Here is a 17,535-nt window from a genome sequence, read left to right on the forward strand (position 1 = left end):
GCCCTGAGCTGAAAAAGTGGCCATTGATCCACTGCACCTCCAACCCACGAAGCCCAGCAACTGGAGCCATGTAACTGAGTAGTCAGCAGCTTCTTCACCAGCATTTCCCTCTGTACTGGCCTATTCAAAATTAGCCTCTCCAGGACATGGAGTGCAGAAGTCCTGATGAATGGCTGCTCTGCCTTCAACTCCCTCATGCAGGGCTACCACAAGATTTTTGGAATACATCAGTCTTCCGTGCGTGCTCAACCATGGGGGTGAATTTCAACCACACTGCATAAAAGGCAAGATTTTACTTTGCTGGGGAACCTCCTTTTCCCTCACTGTTCGACTGTTGACTAGGAAAAACACTGAAACACACCCACTAACCTCATTAAAATTTAGACAGGCTCATGCTTTACACCCCTCACTACCAGACATAAATCTGGGCTGAGCGATTGGTGAAAAATATACCGCACAGATGGGGAAAACTGCACTTCCTCCTGCCTGAAAAGAAAATGCCTATCTGGCTTTTTTTTACATCAGTATGGGGAGTAAAGTCTGGCTTTTTTCACACCAGAATGCAAACCAGGTAGTAAGGCCTGAGATTATGAAAATGTGTAGGATCTAGCCCTTTTAACTGGACTGATATTAGACTTCTGTTCAAAACTACAGCTTTTATATTCAGCTTTCTTACGTGACCTTCACATAAAGTACTATTAATAGCAATTAGCTTTTTTGTATTATTGTGTAGAAAGCAGTTACTGCAGTGGCATAAGAATATAAAGCACTAGAGAATTCAGATCCATTTACTAAATCAATTCTGGTTACCACAAAAGAGAAGCTAATGTGCTGTAGGCTTGGACTCCAAACTGAAGACTGTTATTATGAATATTACCAATATTCTATTTTAAAACTGTGTGTGATTATATTACCAATATTTTATTTTAAAATGGTATTAGATTATCAGTTTGGTAACACTTACACACACACAAACACACACACTTCAGTAGAAGAGGTTAAAAAAAAAAAAAACGCAAGTGGCTGCAGTGGAGAGTGGAAGCCGGTCTGCATAAATGGGTTATTCTGTGGAATTTCTGAAGAGAAAACACTCAGTAGGTGCATTGTAATTAGTTGCTCTTTCTAGTTACCTCTTGATAAATGATGCATGCGGCTCTGGATGAGAGCCCAACTCTTGACCCATGACACCACTACACACTTTAGTACTTCAACCAGGAATCCCAAGCCTCAGAGTTCTTTTTGTTTTGTTTTTTACACAGATGTACTTCTGGTAATACACAAAATGAGCGCTAGATGTTAGACTTCTTTCAGAAGTGCTTTATGTAGTTATGTTCTAAATACACTTGAGGAAGGATTTCTGACTCAATCGTTCCAAATGGGCAGCATGTTTCATGCTGGGGTTAAAGGACAGAGTACAGAAAGACACACGTCTCACATTTACGGCCACAATGCTTAATGTTAAATGTCTTCCACTATTTAAGTCTCTACATGCAGAAATTATTCATAAAAACTGGTTATTTTAAAAACAGAAGATCAGAAGCCTAGAGAGAAATGCAACCTCTATCATGAAAAAATACCCTTAAAAAAATCAACGTTTTTTGGATAGCACTTTACTGCCCCCTTTTGCACTTTAACATTAGAACAGGTTTCAGCATGAACTTACTTATGTGAAACCCTGTGTGATAATGGGGTACAACAATAGGGCACTAGGTTTACATAGGATTATGTTATCACACACTGCTTCTGGAGCATCTTGCAATTACCTAAAATGTAAACAAGTGAGGTGTTGATCCTCCATGGCATTAGTCTGCAGGGAACCAATCAGTAATTGGAGGCTTGAATGGACATTTTCTACTTTAATCTGCTTGCATGTGTGTGCTTGGGGTGATTGTTTGTTATCGCAGGTGGCCCTTCTTTCATACTTTTCTAAAGCAAAGATCATCTGCAACTTGAACCTGGTTTATTCATTGGAAAGAAAAGAGTGACAAAGGGTGATCCAGTTTGGGAGCCATTAAGGTGTTAGCAATCCTTGTGCTAAAAGTATAGGTGTGTGTTTCAAACCAGAACTTCACAAACTGGCAGGCAAAATATTTTCATGAAAGGTAAAGACAAGAAGCCTCTAGACATTCAAATGCCCTGCCAGCCCAAGGGCCACAAACCTGTTCTGCAACTCTGCACTGCAGCTACGGTAGTTACAGCATTCTTGTGTGTGTCTATGTCTGTGTATACATATAGTACGAAAAGTAATAAATCTATAGTCTAGTGGCTAGTTATTTACAAAATACTAATTCATGATGACAGAGCCAGAGGGGGCTCTCCCTGCCCCAGTAACGTTGGCTTTCATTTGACAAAGTCCATGTGCTGTTGTGTACACTTATATTTAAACTTAATCCATTTCCCTCTGTCATCCTACAATTACTATACAAGTCAGAGTAATATTAAATTTCACTGCCTACAGCACCCACAACTGAACCTCTACTGTAATGAAAACCTATTCCCTTTGATATTAATGCTGGTGTTTTTTTCTCTATTTGCTAGTCACAAAATACAGGAAGAGCCTGATGTTGATTTAATTAAAGAGTTTGTGTTTAAAATATGATGCTGGAAACATTAAACTAGTCTTTGCTCTCCCAGCAAAGATAATCAAGTTATTTATTTATTTATTTGTTTCTTTAAAATCCGGGCCATGAATTCAGTGTAACACAAACCTGCTGCTCCCACTCAAAGTGCTCAAAAATACTCTGAACCGAAAATGAGAAGCATTTCCTTGAAAAGATGCAGAGCTGTGTGTAGTGCGTATGGAAAAGAAAATCAAATCAAACCATGTGTATTTCTGACAGAAATCACTAAAGTCTTTGCTTTTAGTGAGCTAACAGAGACCAGCTGGCATCTGCCAAAGAACTGTTTTCTAAAGGACACTATAGATCACAAATTTCAGAGTAGCAGCCATGTTAGTCTGTATCCGCAAAAAGAAAAGGAGTACTTGTGGCACCTTAGAGACTAACAAATTTATTTGAGCATAAGCTTTCGTGAGCTAGGGTGTGCTCTACTCTGTTACTGTTACAGAACCAAATCTGGTGTCAGCCACATGCAAGGAGGTGAAATAAAGTTTTCAGTCTCCTTTCTCTTAAGTATAATTTGTTTGCACCTGTACAGTCTTGTTCCAAGCAATGCTCTCAGCAGCAGTCTATAAAAAAGGGTGGGGACTGCCTTGTTATTTGGTGAGACATTCATAATCACGGACTATCACTTATTAAATACATTCAGATAGTATTTTCAGCTGGTTCACAGTTGTTCTAAAATAAATTATTCCATACTATTTGTCTACATAAGGAAACTGTAGAGTTGGAACAAGTTCCTATCTCATGCCAGTTCAGTCTGGGATATGCCACACTAGCAGTTTGTCACATTATAGGATGGAATAAACAAACAACTCTTTGATAATACACTGGCATGTTACAATCTAGAATTTATATGTGAATATTTTCAGAAAACCCATCCACAAATTTCATTTCACTTTTTTGTTTCATCCTACATGCTCTTCCTTTCACATGAAAAAAAAAAAAAAAAAAAAAGCTTCAAGAACAGAAGTAGTACAAGGAAGTTTCATTTAAAGCAAAGATAGGCCCAAAGCAAAACTCACGATACAAACTCGGGGTCTAAATCAGAACTACATTCTCTTTGTAAACCACAGATTCAATCACTCCTGAACTTGGAGATCTGAAATCCAGATTTAAACCAAAACTTTCCTAAAAAATTCAGATCCAACTTTCAGACTCAGCCCATTTTAGAGCTAGGCTTGAACTGTGAGCAAGAATCCCAGCCTGGATTCTGTCTCAGATCTAAGATCTTGACTTTGCTCTGGAATAGCCTGAATTCAGCACTGGTGGCCAGCAATCAGGGTAAAGACACTGGCCTTGCTCCTAGCAGCAGGCAATAATATGCAAAGGTTTGCGTCAACTGAGCTATTCATGTAGGGCTAGAGCTTGATTAGCAAAATTGATGTACTCCTAGGGTGACCAGATAGCACATGAAAAATCAGAACACATTTTTTTTCGAGGGGTGGGGAAAGGTACAGTTGCATATATAAGACAAAGCCCCTAATATTGAGATGGTCACAATAATATTGGGATGTCTAGTCATTCTATGTACCCCCCTCAACTTGTCCTTACCTATATTAGGGATCTGCACTGGTAGCCAAACTTTTTCCATCATGCCTCCTCCCTTACCCATAATGGAACCTGTCTGCATCCTCCCCACCCACGAACTACGGTCGGGAGCCACAGCCAGGAGTGGGGCCGGAGTGGAGCTGCGGCCAGGAGCAGAGCCAGGGCCGGTGCCCGCAGCTGAGACCGAGGCCAAGAGCCGTGGACAAAAGCAGAGGCTAGGGGCCGGGAGCCGAGGCAGGGGACGCAGCCGGGAACAGATCTGCGGCCAGCAGCCGACCTGCAGCTGAGGCTGGGCCAGAGTATAGCTGGGGCAGAGCAGGGATGGGTGGCACTCCCGCCCCGCCCTCCTTGGGGGCTGGCCTGGGTCCCGCTGTGCCCCTCCCTGCCCCCAAATGTTCCTCCATGCCCCTTTAGGGGGGGTGCACCCCACAGTTTGGAGACCACTGAGCTACATCAATTACTTGCCACCAATAGGTGAATTGGGGCTATTCCACAGTGCATAGAAGGCCTTGGGGTTTGATTCAGGCCCATTGCTAACGTAAAGGATTTTACAACACTAAAATCTAATAAGAAATTTATATTTTTTATTATCAAAAGCCTTCTCACTCTAGTTTGAATTCAGGAAAGCACATAAATACATGCCTAAATCCCTCCCTCGTTAGCACAGCAGTTAAACACATGGTTAAGATCTCTGTTGAAGAGGGATGCTTTCCTGAATCAGGGTCTCTCAGAGCATACATACTTAGGGACAAATCCTGCTTGCTCTACCCTTGCACACAGACCCACTGAACTCAATGGACTATGCATGTGAGTAAGTTGTGCAGGATTTAGCCTTTATCTTTCATGAAAAATCACTGGAATCAGATTGATTTCTGTAAATTCACAGAGATACAGACTCCACAAAAAATTCATGTCTTTACAAACATGCCTAGCAATCTTGGCTGCCAACATGATTTTCCCTGCTCAACTAACCTATACAGTCTGGAATTACCTTGAAAAAACCCCAAAGGTTAAACATTGCACAGTGATTAAAGCAGGCTGCTCCTGAACTAAACTGAAATTAATTAAACATAAAGAAAGCAACTGAAGTGTGGACAGTGAATGCAATGTGACTGTCGAGCACCAAAAGGAATCACGATGTTCCTAACTCCAAATTTGCACTTTTATCCAGTCAGGTATAGAAACCAACTGCTGTTCAGGCAATAAGAAAACAGATGGCAACCACCAGTGAAAATGGAAATGCAAAATGACGCACCACTCGGGAGTCAAAACTGCAGCTATGTATGGATTCACCAGTTTTCACTGCATAGGTTCCTTAAGCAACCTGCTTCAAACTTGCAGAACATCAAAAGCCAGATGGGTCTTACTGAATGACCCACAGGCAAGAAGCCAGGATTCCAGTCTGCTGTAGAAATAGGCTTGGACTTGATTTGAGTCTTCTCAGCTCTGATAGGCTAGAATCTGGCAGAATTCCCAAATCCAAAATAATATGGCATTCGACTGTGACTTGACTTTTATTTTTTTTTATTTTTTTTTAAGTCATACTTTCTCATTAGCTTTAACACATACTTTCCCTTAATCCAGCCCACTACCCATTGCCAATCTTGCCCCCCTGCTCTTTTCAAAGGGTATCTAATAATATAGTAAACAGAAATCTTCTAACAAAGACACAATAAAACATTAAGAAATAATTTGTAAAGTGATAGCTTACAAGGCTAAAAGGGGTCATTGTGAGCCTAGCCTCCTGCATAGCACAGGCCATCACTTTATTTTGCAATATGTATATTTTGGTTATCCTTTAATATGTGCAAAGGTCTGGTCCTGGTGAACAAAATCTGGGAAATGTAAATTTAGTCTTTAGACATGCACCATTTTGAAATTTCTATAGATTAAAAAATTCTACAATGATATGTATATGTCATGCACCAGGAATGATTTACCTAGCAATACAATCTCCTATAAGTCTCCATAAACCATTCTTGGCTGGGGAACTGTGTTTAAAACCAGAAGAAAGCCTAGACTATTACATCAAAGTTTAAATCAGCTGCATTATAATTATCATGCTGATACTGCAATGAAACACTGGGTGTTGGCTCCTCAGGGTTGCCAAAAAAAGAAAGACAGAGGTCCTTCGCTTCTCACTTATATCTAAAATACATATAATCACAACATCAACGCAGAGTCCTACGAATAACACAACTGATAGAAAAAAAAGAGAATGTTCTCTGATGCCAAATAAAACTACATACTTTCAACACTGCTAGAAAATAAAAACCTGTACTGTGATTCAGATAAACTGAAAGAAAACAACCTTGAAATCCTAAAATATAAAAAAAGGTGCTATATAGCAGAAGGTTGCTCCCTTAAAACCCCATCTATCTCCCATTGAAGTAAATGGGAGTCTTTCCACTTAACTTTATTCGGAGCTGGACTGGGGCCTTAAACATGTCTGTCTTCTTGAAAACGAAGTAATAAAATGGACAAGGTCAAGATTTGCCTAAATGAATACCTAAATTTGAAAATAACATCACGTATCTAGGAACCTAAATATAAATATAGAAGCCTAACTTTAATCGTCCATTTTTGAGAATTTTGACCCAAGACTCTCTCATCAAGTCTTGTAGTCATAGATTTAGTTAAAGACATTGAATACAGTGAAGTATTTGGGGGCCTGATCCTGAATGACTGGAATAAAAGGGTATTTTGCCATTGACATCAGTGGGAGATGGAGCAGGCTCTTCTTGAGACAGAATTAATATGCAAAGGCTGTGGTACTGGAATACAGCTCCATGCATTCTAAATGGTGCTGGTAATCCTCTATCCATTCACAGAATTTGTACACATACCTTACACTCTCCATTTTGAAAATCTACCTAGTCATGTCCTGGAGAATGGAGATAACAAACCAAACAGTGCTCTTATACTGCCAATTTGTTTTCATAGTTTGTTTAGAGAAATAGGATGAGGGCAATGGGGTTTGTTTTCTTTCTTATGAGTTTCTCCTACTATTTATTTTCTTTTGGAATCAGAGAACACAATCACCAACTGCAAGGCCCTCTTTGCAGGACTACTTGCAGATGTTTGTAAGAACATCTTTAAATTAATGTATACAAGTGAAGAGTATTTTAAGAGAATAGGGCCTGCTGATTATTCTCAACAGGAACAACATAAATAGGCATACCTGACTTTTGCTGCATGGGAAACATTACATAAATGATCACCTACTCTTTCCTATGCCTCGCCAAATGTACACAGCATTATCTAGTACATTTCTGAAATGTGACATGACAGGTAGGTTCGAAAGCTAAATGTTGGATAATGGTTAGCAAACAAAGGACATCGGTTTTTGCATTATTTCTTTAATCACTTTAACCCTTGTTCTAACAGAAAGCATAAGGCCAGAGTAATTCAGCTTCCTCTTTTGTCATTTGCCTGCCATAAATATGCACCAGTCTGCATTTCAAAAGCTGAAGGAGGCCGCAAGCTTGCTGGACATTTATCATGCTCTGTTCCCTGTTAACAAGCAAATACTTTAGTTGAATAGCCCATTAGCAATCATTGTCAAATGCAGAATGCAAGGTGCTTGGATGTGACCAGCCTGTAAATTAGAGGAGGGTGCCCCCGTACTTTGCAGAATTTCAGAAAATGAAATGGATCTTTTTATAGAGATTTCTTAAGGTTAAACTGGAACCGAAGAAATGTTTTAAGTGCTTCAGATTCCATATATTACACAAATCTGCTCAGTCCCCCTCCATGTGGTGGTGTATGTGCATATAAATATAAATACTTGTTAAACCATATTAGCTTCAGCAGCATGTCGATTTTGGTTTTGGACTCGGGTTTTCTGTCGGAAATTTATTACACCTATCAGCTAGGACAAAAACTGCAAATTTGAAAATGCAATTTTCAGAATTCCCCGTATCACAGAAAGTGCAGAAACCTAGAAAGTGACAAAGCCACTGTCAGCAAACAGAACTGAGTTCCATTTTCTCAAACTCACACAAGGCCCACTTAATCAAAAGAGACAATAGTTATGGTATCAGAGGTTTTTTTCTGTGTCTAGACTCCTGCTTTTTTCCCCTTGCACACAAATAAACAGGCAATAAAGCAAATATTCCTTTCTGGACTGCACCTGTAGTTTGCAGCACAACAAATAACCTAACAGGCTGGTCTATGGCCTTTTTCTGTTTTTCAGATGTTTATAATGGTAAACACAATGCAAAAACAAAAGTCTTACACTATTTACAAGGCTGTTTGGGACAAGAGGCAATGAAGGACCAGTGTAGCAGCAACAAGCAAAATCTTTTCTTACTTTTACAGCTAAATAGCACTTAAAATAAATGACAACACAAAGAGCCAAATTCTTTGCTGTCCTACCTCCATTGCAGTCAATAGAGCTAGGCCAACAGAGAATTTAGCCCAATGATTTTAAATTGCAGGGGGCTTATCTCATTCAACTGTGGATTTCAGATTGCCTTTCAGGAGTAAATAGCACCTGGACTAAGCCATATCAACTTGGCTATCAGCAGCTTTATTAGCTAATTTGAATTAAAGTTGGATTTTTTTCTTTTATATGTTTGCAGGGTGGGAAACACAAAAATTGTACAAGAATCATCTCGCTAAGGGAAAAGGACAATGTGGAATGTTTACCTTTGCTTCTCCCATGGAGTGTGAGATTGAGACCACAGTCTGAAAGATGGCTGAAATCAAAAGGTCTCTGTTTTCTTTTCAGATAACCCCAGTCTTACCTATCCCCTCTGCTCTCTATTCCTTGCCAGCAGGTCGCTGCCTGAAGCCCAAATAGATTAAGGAAACAAACTCAAAGTGCTGCTAATCCTACAGAATGGCTGCGGCTGCTAGACCAGGAGTTAAAAAGGAAAATCTTCCACATCCTAACAATTGCAGTGATCTGAAGTTTTAATCAGTCCAAATCTTAATAAAAAGCAGTAAATGAAATCTACCTTTACCATATTATACACTACCAATGAGCAAGAACTGAGCAGCTTTTCTTTACTGCTTTAACCATCCCAAGCCACAAGTAGGCCTTTCATACTTTCTAATCCTGGCCTCCAAGTTTTGTGCAGTTCTCACATAATACCTTACAGCCCGGAGCAAGTCCCTTAGTTTCTAACACCCCTTTCAGAGACGTGTCATTTCTAACATCAAGCTAATCTATATGTTGCCATGGCATCACCCTTTATCTGCTTTTACATCTTATGAACTGCATGGATTTACCACATTATTTTTATCTGAAAGACAGAAAATGGTGGTTTTATTGCCATACAATCAGATTACTGCTGCTAGTTTCTCTATGCCTTTTTACCATACTTCAATCAAAAGGGATCAGTTTCTTTATACTCTGCCCTTGATTTACATTACATCTGTAAAGACCTAGTCTGAGTTGTAATCCCCTTATTAACTATGACCAGGGTTGATTTGCCTAAAAATAAAAGCAAATTGTGTCAGACCTTTTCACTTTGTTTTTGATTCGGAACTACAAAATGGATTACTAAAGAAATCTTCAGAGTTCACACGGCTGGTATAGTACTGAATTTAAAATGAGAATTAAACAAGTTAAACATGGGAGCCGTGTCAACGGTTTACATTTTCCATCATGGGAGAAGGGCTGAATTGCGTATGTCTTTGTATTCTCTGGCTTTAAAGAGACAATGAAGCCACAGGAGTTTTTCCAAGCTGTTCTAACACTGTCCATTTGCCATCCTCCCTTCCTTTGCTTTTCATATACCAAAATATTTTTTTTTTTTTTTAAATCACCCAAAGACTTAAGTCTTGGCTAGAAGTTTATAGTTCTGTGGACCTGCGTATTTTAATTAAAATATTTTAGACAGTTGAACACTCCTAGTTAAGGCTCCACAATATCGCACAAAGGGTGATCTCATAAGCAAATATATGTAGATGTATGATAAATGACCTGAAAAACAGGTTTCTTTATGTCAGGAGCCAGAGAAGGCAGAGATTAGACACACATGAATAACATTTTAATCACTATTTTTCTCAGAAACATTGCTTCTCATTTGCAATAAGCAATTCTGAGTAGTAAGGTTGCATGATACATTAAGACTAGATCCCTAAAAAAAGTTGATTATGGCTGCTATGCAGGTACCCGAATGGCCTATTTTTGCCAATATTCCCTTTAGTCATCTTGGTATTTCAAGCAATTTCCCATTACAGGAATGTTTTGTGAGCATGAGATATACCCTAAGTGCCATACTAAAGTAATGTGAGCTCATTACAATAAAATATGGGAGAAAAAAAGGGTGAAAAAAATGTAATGATTTCAGCTTGACTTTCAGTCACTGCCTATCTAAAGACAATTACTGCACTAACCAAAGTGCTTTGCCTTAGTAAGGTTTACAGATAAGAGGCTTTAAGATAATTATTATAAATAATATAGCATTTATACTTCAACTGATCCTGTGTACAAAGGGCTGCCGAAAATCACTGAGTCAAAAATTCAGTCTTCGGGTTGTTCGAGGTTTATGTTGCTAATTCACCTGAGCTAGGAGTTGGCCCTAGGTGTCCGAAATATCTAATGGGACAGAGGACACTGTTCAGAGTTCTCTGCACTAGCACGCCAAGTGACAACAGCTATGTTTTGGGTAAGATTTAGAAGCATGTGTTTAAATCATTTTAACCTTCAGCTCCTGTTTCTTCAGCTTGAAGCTGTAATTATTAAGGTTAAAGAGCGCAGTCCCATGGCACAAGATTCCCAAATAAATTCTTGTCTAGAAAGAGGAGACCAAACATGTTGTGAGATATCGTTTTAGCAAGCTCTTTGTGCTTCGGTTGGCTCAGTTGTCCTGTGAAACAAGGACTGTCCATTACCTACAGTTTATCATCCTGACAAAATGTGAGGAATGTGGATGTGAAAGCACTAACAATTCCACCCCTGGTGCTTTGTCCTTTTTTCTCTCTATATTAAAACCGACAAGATTAACCCAAATGCAAACTGCAGAGCATAGTTCAAGGGGCTATTCAATCAGTAGTGAATGTGCATTTGTTTACCTACAAAAATAAGAATTTCAGATACAATGAGAGGCAGACTGGTTTATATGCTCTTGACTAGACTGTTTAAACAGGACCATCAATTGTAGTTTATTTTATCAATCTCTGACACATTGGTATTTATTCAAACGCTAATTGTGGCAGATTCCACATATATCAGGTTATCACAGATATTATTTAGCTATCATTTGTTTTCCTTAAGACAATCAGTATCAAAAATACAGCTTTTTACGGAGAGGCTTCATTGTGTTATGAAAGAAAAATGCTTTGTTAACAGGCCTACCGCATACAGCAGTAGCCTCAGACACCAGAAACACCGTTCTTGATAAGTGGATCTCTCTAATGTTTGACTAAAATCCAAAAAACTACATTCTGCGATGTAGTCCAAAGGCAGTGTTGTGCACTTTGAGATAAAATTGAAGTAATACACGCAATCTATGTATCTCATTTCTCTAGGTGGAAACATGGTATATGGGGAAGATATCTCTAGGTACATGGGGAATATATTCCCTGATTGAAAAGTGTCAAATAACAGGAGTTATGTTTTCGTAATCATTTGTCCTTATATTCTAAAGATCATGTTTAACGTCTGAGAGTCTACAAATGTCACTTCGATGACACCTAGTTGAAGCATTTCCCCCCAAAATGTAATGTCATAGACAATAGATTATTCCTTCCCTTTTACTATGTTTTTTTTAATTACATTTGAAGATTTAGTCAAGGCAATGAAAGTGGATCTCTAAAGAGAGAACTGTAATGGGGGAGGAGGCCTTGATCTTATGTTCAAAGGACTACCATGAGATCTCTGTCCCAATCACCTGCTAAAAATTATATCCTCTAAAACTAAACACAAAACAAATTTAGTGTATGCTCCCCTCAGCCTACATTTATTATTCCATCCTCTATATTAAACTGACTAATATATTCCTATTGTATTTAATTGCTGCCCTGTACAGAAGATTTATGTACTGAAACTTTCAACAGAAATATACATGCAACTTCCATAAATAAATTAGCTGTAAGACCAAAGCTGGTAATTATTTATTACAGACATAGAAAGCATCTTTAATATTGCACCGTCCTCAGATCCTCCCGGCACCAGCAGAAGGAAATTTTCTAATTTCTCAACCTAGTGTTCAGCTTGGATCCTGTGAAAGAACGACCTTTTCTATGGAGAAATTATTCAGTACCCTTCAGGCAAACCATTGTGACAAGAATTAGAAAGAAATCCTGCTCCTGAAAAGTGGAGCAATCACACCAACAGCAATATCGCTAATGCATTTGTAAGCTTCCTCAAACTACAGGCCTCCAAGTGCCCTATAAATCACTAGGCCCAGCTACTGAAAAAGACTAATTTTAATAGTGTACTTCTTCACTGTGGTGATTAAACTTCAATGAATCACTCAAGAAAACTCAATTACATCAACGGGCAAAACCTATTTTTTTAAGTGTAAATTTAAGTTGAAAAAGTAATTAGGTAGCATCATTAGAACTGCCATTAATAATGTTCAAACCTTTTTGAAATCAAATACCTTTTAGAATTAGCAAAATTGAAACTTTATTTGTATTTGCTATGATAGGCATTGAGACTTGTACTATAGCAGGGATTAAATTTGGTTATTTAGGCATCAATGAAATGAAAATATCTAATGCAAGCTCTCAGTGTAAGCAAAAAAGTGAAGGTAGGCCAGGACAGGAAGAATGGCAGGGAGGAAGGTCCGGTGCACAGACTGTTCTGTTTTGGAAGAGTGACCTCTACAGGAACAAACTGATCACTGGACTGTGAACAGGGGGAGGGGGACTCGGGTGGGGGTTCCTCTGCCATTGTACTAAATCTCTCTCCACAGTCACTGCAGGCCTGCTAATGCAATGCAACCTGGTCTTGCCACCAATCTGTTATTTCAGGAATTCTGATGGCATTTTAAAAGTGTCTTGTTTGTCTTATTCACAGATTTGGTGTTTAATCTTTTCTAGGTCAGAGAAAGGATTTAACTAGATAGCATCATATAAATGCAGGTCTATAGATCTAGTTTAAACTGTGGCTCTGTTAACTGGCTTTTCATGTCATATAGTATATGTGATCATTTGTCATGTAAAACTAGAAAAAACAGCATTTGAAATGTTTCAGTTCATGATAATCATTTTCCACATTTTAATGAAAAACTATGTTGTCCTTTTAAATTTTCCTGTAAAAACTTTACAAAGGACCTTAACACACTCATAAATCTTTCCATTCTTGAAAAAAGTCAGGAGACATCTACAGTATAATAAATTATCTTCTAAAAGCAGTGGAAGATAAATGCTGAAGTTAGGATGTGATTTCTTAATAAATATTTTCAGCTCCCAGATCTAATCCAAACTTGTGTCATTTGAGTCAGACTCTGGGTTTTGCTACCAATACACAGTTAGTTCCCTGATTCAGGAAATACTCCCCTCTTCTTCTCTGTGCACTTTCTAATATGTCTTGTTCATCTAAGGGCACTTTTACAGATATTCACTAAATGGAGTAAATGGGAAATCCTGAATTCAGTTAATACATAAAGTGAGTATGCTGAAATTTACATTAGTGATCTTCTATGTGTCTGGTTTGTTTTTAAACACATTTAATTAAAATTATACATTAAATAATATTTTTGGCATAAAACTTTCTAAACTCATTATCAAACTATCCTTCCTGATAATACTGTGAGAGGGGAGTTCAAACTGTGTTAAAGAAAATCTTTCCATATCACAAAACTTTTGACGGGTTTCAAAGTTTATCAAAGCCAACTTCAGATAAATGCATCAGTGGCATAAATAAAACAGGTTGGAACAATACACGTTTTAAAGCAAGAAAGGCTCTCTTTGCATCATTGCCTAGCTTTCTCTTCACCAGGATTTCTTATGCAAATAACATACCTATTTCCAAAAGTAACAATCTCTATACACCTAAGCAAGAGACTTTCAAAGAACAGGACTATATTTTAATAATGTGCCTTAATAATTAAATCTTGGAACACATATACTTTCTGCCTGCTCTGACTAGGAACATGAAAATGCTCTCTGATGGACAATACTCAGTAGATTACTCACAAGCATGTGCCTTGCTATCATCAAGTCCACTGGCCAAATTTAGCCCTGCTGTCAGCCAGTGCAACTTCACTGAAGGCAATGGGCTGAATCTGGCCCTGCATCTCCACATGGAGAAGTTGAGCAGTAGTTCCCAGAGTGCATAAAGTAGCGCTGCTCAAGGGGAAGTGGGACCAATCTGCACTCCCTGCTTTGCTGGAGGTGAGAAGCTACAAGAGTTGGCAACGAGTCCCGCTGGATCTGGCCCTGCTGGGGATCAGTATGATAAGGCTCATCTGCCCAGAGGCTCTGTACTCAGTCGTGCCCTCTCCCACTGCTGGGAGAATAGCCCCCAGCAGGAATCCAATCATTCTTACAATTCCTGTAGCCCCCAGGGGGCCCAGTCAGATTTGGCGCTAGGCGCTGTACAACTGCTAACTCATCTGAAGCCATGGCCCCTGTCCCCATCGAGTATGCAGTCTAAAGGGGAAATCCGCTGGCCCCATTAAAGTCAACGGCAAAACTCCCAGGAACAGCAATAGCCTTCATTCTAGGGATCCGCCCTTACTCTTCTGTCACCCATATCTCCCCCTGCCCCAGAGCCCTGGTAGGATCCTTGGACTTCTTGCTCAGGCAAAACGCCCACTGACTTCCAAGTCATAAAGCATTGCCTCTCCCTGGGAGCGGCCCCCGGCCAGGCACTGCGGGAGCTGGCCCCATGGCTGTGTCTATATTTGTCCTGCAGAGAAACAGAAGCCAGACAAGGTCTACCGTGATACCCTCCCCGGTGAGACAGACTCGCTGCACAAATCCAACCCACCACCACCCCGCGGTGTCTTCGGGGTATTGAATGGGCGGAAGATCCTCAAGTGCACTGGGGCGTCGGAGAGTTTCTAACCTGGAGAGCGCCCTGAGCGCAGGGAGGGAGCCGGGCGAGGGATCGCCTCGGCGCCCAGGGAGCCAGGGAAGGTGGGTGAGGAGGAGTGCAAGGATCCCGCCGCCCGTGCCCTGCCCAGACTGTGCTCCGCATGTGGTGCCCGGTTAATCACAGCCAGTACCCCAGCGGCGGCACCTGGCCCTCGGGGTGAGAGCAGGCGCCGCCAGGAGCTCAGCCCCCTGGGGGCTGGGAGCGCAGCGCTCTCCACGGACCCACGTCGGCCTCGCTGGCTGGCTGTGCCATTAAAACTAAATCAGACCCCGAGGGAGGGGGAGGGGTGGCGGGGAGGGATGAAGCAGAATGAGGCAAACTTACTTGGGGTTGGAGGAATTCCAATATATCGGGTCTAAAACTATCGATCTGGCCATTGCAGTTCTGCATAAAACCATCAAAACTCCCCAGCAGTACTTCCAAAGGGAGGAGTCTCCCCTCTGCACAGCCATGGTCGACAGCGGCTCCAAGTCCCTTGCCAAAACCTCGCCAACTCCTCCGTGCGACTCCCCGTACCTGGTCAGCGGGGGCGGGTGGACGCTCGCTACCCCCCCCAACAAGACAGATTGACCAGAAACAAACCAACACCAAGACGAGCGACGAAGCACTTGGTGAGAACTGCAAGCAGCGTTACTGAGTCATTTGTGCCCCAGGCATGTCGGAAATTCTCCTGCGAGATAAGAATCCAGCCACCTCCGAAGTAACAACGCCACCACCAATGCAAACGCCTCAGTCCTCCCTGCTCTTCGGGGGCTCCCGGCTGGCTTGCAAGACGCCACTCAAACTGCCCACTCCGCTTTGGATCCAGTGCGCCATCCACGGTCACGGCGCCTGGGGATCGCGTAAAATAAAAACCGAGCAGAACTGGAGATGGGGGCGATTAAAGGGGAGAAGGGACCCGGCCTCCGCCAGGAGGATCCCCCTGGGTCTCTGCTTGCGCTCCCTGCTCCCCGCCGCGTGCAATCCGTGCGGCCACCGGCGCGGGCTGTGCGGGGACGGCGAAGGGAAGCTTCGCTCTATAAATCCACTTCGAGTATCAGCTCCCGGGGCCCCTGGAAGGCGCATCCGCAGGGTTCCATGTCCACTCCCGGCGCGGGGGTGCTGTCCCCGCTGTGTGCAGAGATGCGGGGGGGGACGACTCGGACTCCTAGCGTCAAAATCTCCCCTCTTCTTGCTTCTTCCACTCGAGAGCTGCAGCGCTGGGTGGCGAGCGGGCAGACCCAGAGAGAGAGAGAGAGGCAGGAGCCCCTTGGCTTGGAGTGCCCAGGTTGCTGCTGCTGAGTAGGTGGCTTGTGCGTGTGTGAGACAGAGAGAGGCAGGGAGAGAAAGAGGCGGACGAGCTGCAGCCTTTCCCTCCCCTGCTCCTTCAGGCTCCAAGTCGCTGCTGCGGCCGCCGCTTGGAGTCTTCACAGAACCGCTCCTAGCGTGCTGCCATAGCAATATAAACTCAGCCCATCCTCCCCTTCAGCCCGCGCTCATAGGGCTGCTGGAGGAGCGGAGGCTCTGGTTGGATGTCGCGTGTGTCACTTACACACCTCAGCCCTCGACATTCTGTCTTCGGGTGGGCCTTGTGTGTGACAGGTGATCCTCTTGAAACACTATAATATAATCTTACTGTTAATAACATGAACAATAATTTAAAAAAACACCATCGCTATGTTCATGATCAGAATAATACAATGCAGGAGGAGACTCCAACCACCGTTTAACACTTTTCCATCCGATTACAGTATTAACTAGAACAATTCAAAAAAAAAACTTTTACACGTCTTGTCATAAAGGCTCAAGCAATGTTTATGGCTGCGAGGTACTGGCAACGTTATGCATGGGATAAAAAGGATCAGAGTGAAATTTATCCCTCTCTGCATCCAACCTGTATTTGCGAAGTAATTGTATTTCCCTATTTGCAGGTCGTGCTTCCTGACTTTAATTACGTTTCACTGGGAGAATCGCTATTATGTAACTTCACGTCAAGTTTATCATATGAAGCCACATATAGTGTATAATTTAATAATAGAGATAATGAGATAAAGCTCTCCGTCCTCCCGGGCCCTCACCCCCACATGTTTGTATTTTCAGTCAGTATTTTTCTCTCCATCCTGTCACGTTGATCCTGGCTGTCAGCATTTCCCACAGGGTCTCTTAATTACAGTTTTCAAAGTTTATTTTGTTACAAAACAATTAGCCACGGACAGTCCTAAATAAACAGGATTTGGAAATGCAAAGCCACTTCAAAGAGATGTGGAGCCTGAATTTGCAACAGATAATTAGAGACTCTCAACTCGGGTGTGAATTTTCTCGCCCTTCCCTGTCTGTCACTCAGTGCCACTTTCTTCACGTCTACATATTTGTTATGATGAGGGT

At 41.4% G+C, this 17,535-nt stretch overlaps 1 protein-coding gene across 1 annotated transcript in view; it reads right to left on the reverse strand.

Moving 5' to 3' along the window:
• The window catches only part of EFNB2 (ephrin B2), a 52,179-nt gene extending 35,286 nt beyond the window's left edge, over window positions 1–16,893 (reverse strand). The window contains exon 1 of the mRNA XM_027818243.3: window positions 15,496–16,893. Coding sequence (XP_027674044.2) covers window positions 15,496–15,623 — 128 coding nt within the window. The 5' untranslated portion in view covers window positions 15,624–16,893. The remainder of the gene's footprint in view (window positions 1–15,495) is intronic.
• Window positions 16,894–17,535: the final 642 nt, after the last annotated feature.

Source organism: Chelonia mydas, chromosome 1 (genome assembly GCF_015237465.2).
Source record: "Chelonia mydas isolate rCheMyd1 chromosome 1, rCheMyd1.pri.v2, whole genome shotgun sequence".
NCBI lineage: Eukaryota > Metazoa > Chordata > Testudines > Cheloniidae > Chelonia > Chelonia mydas.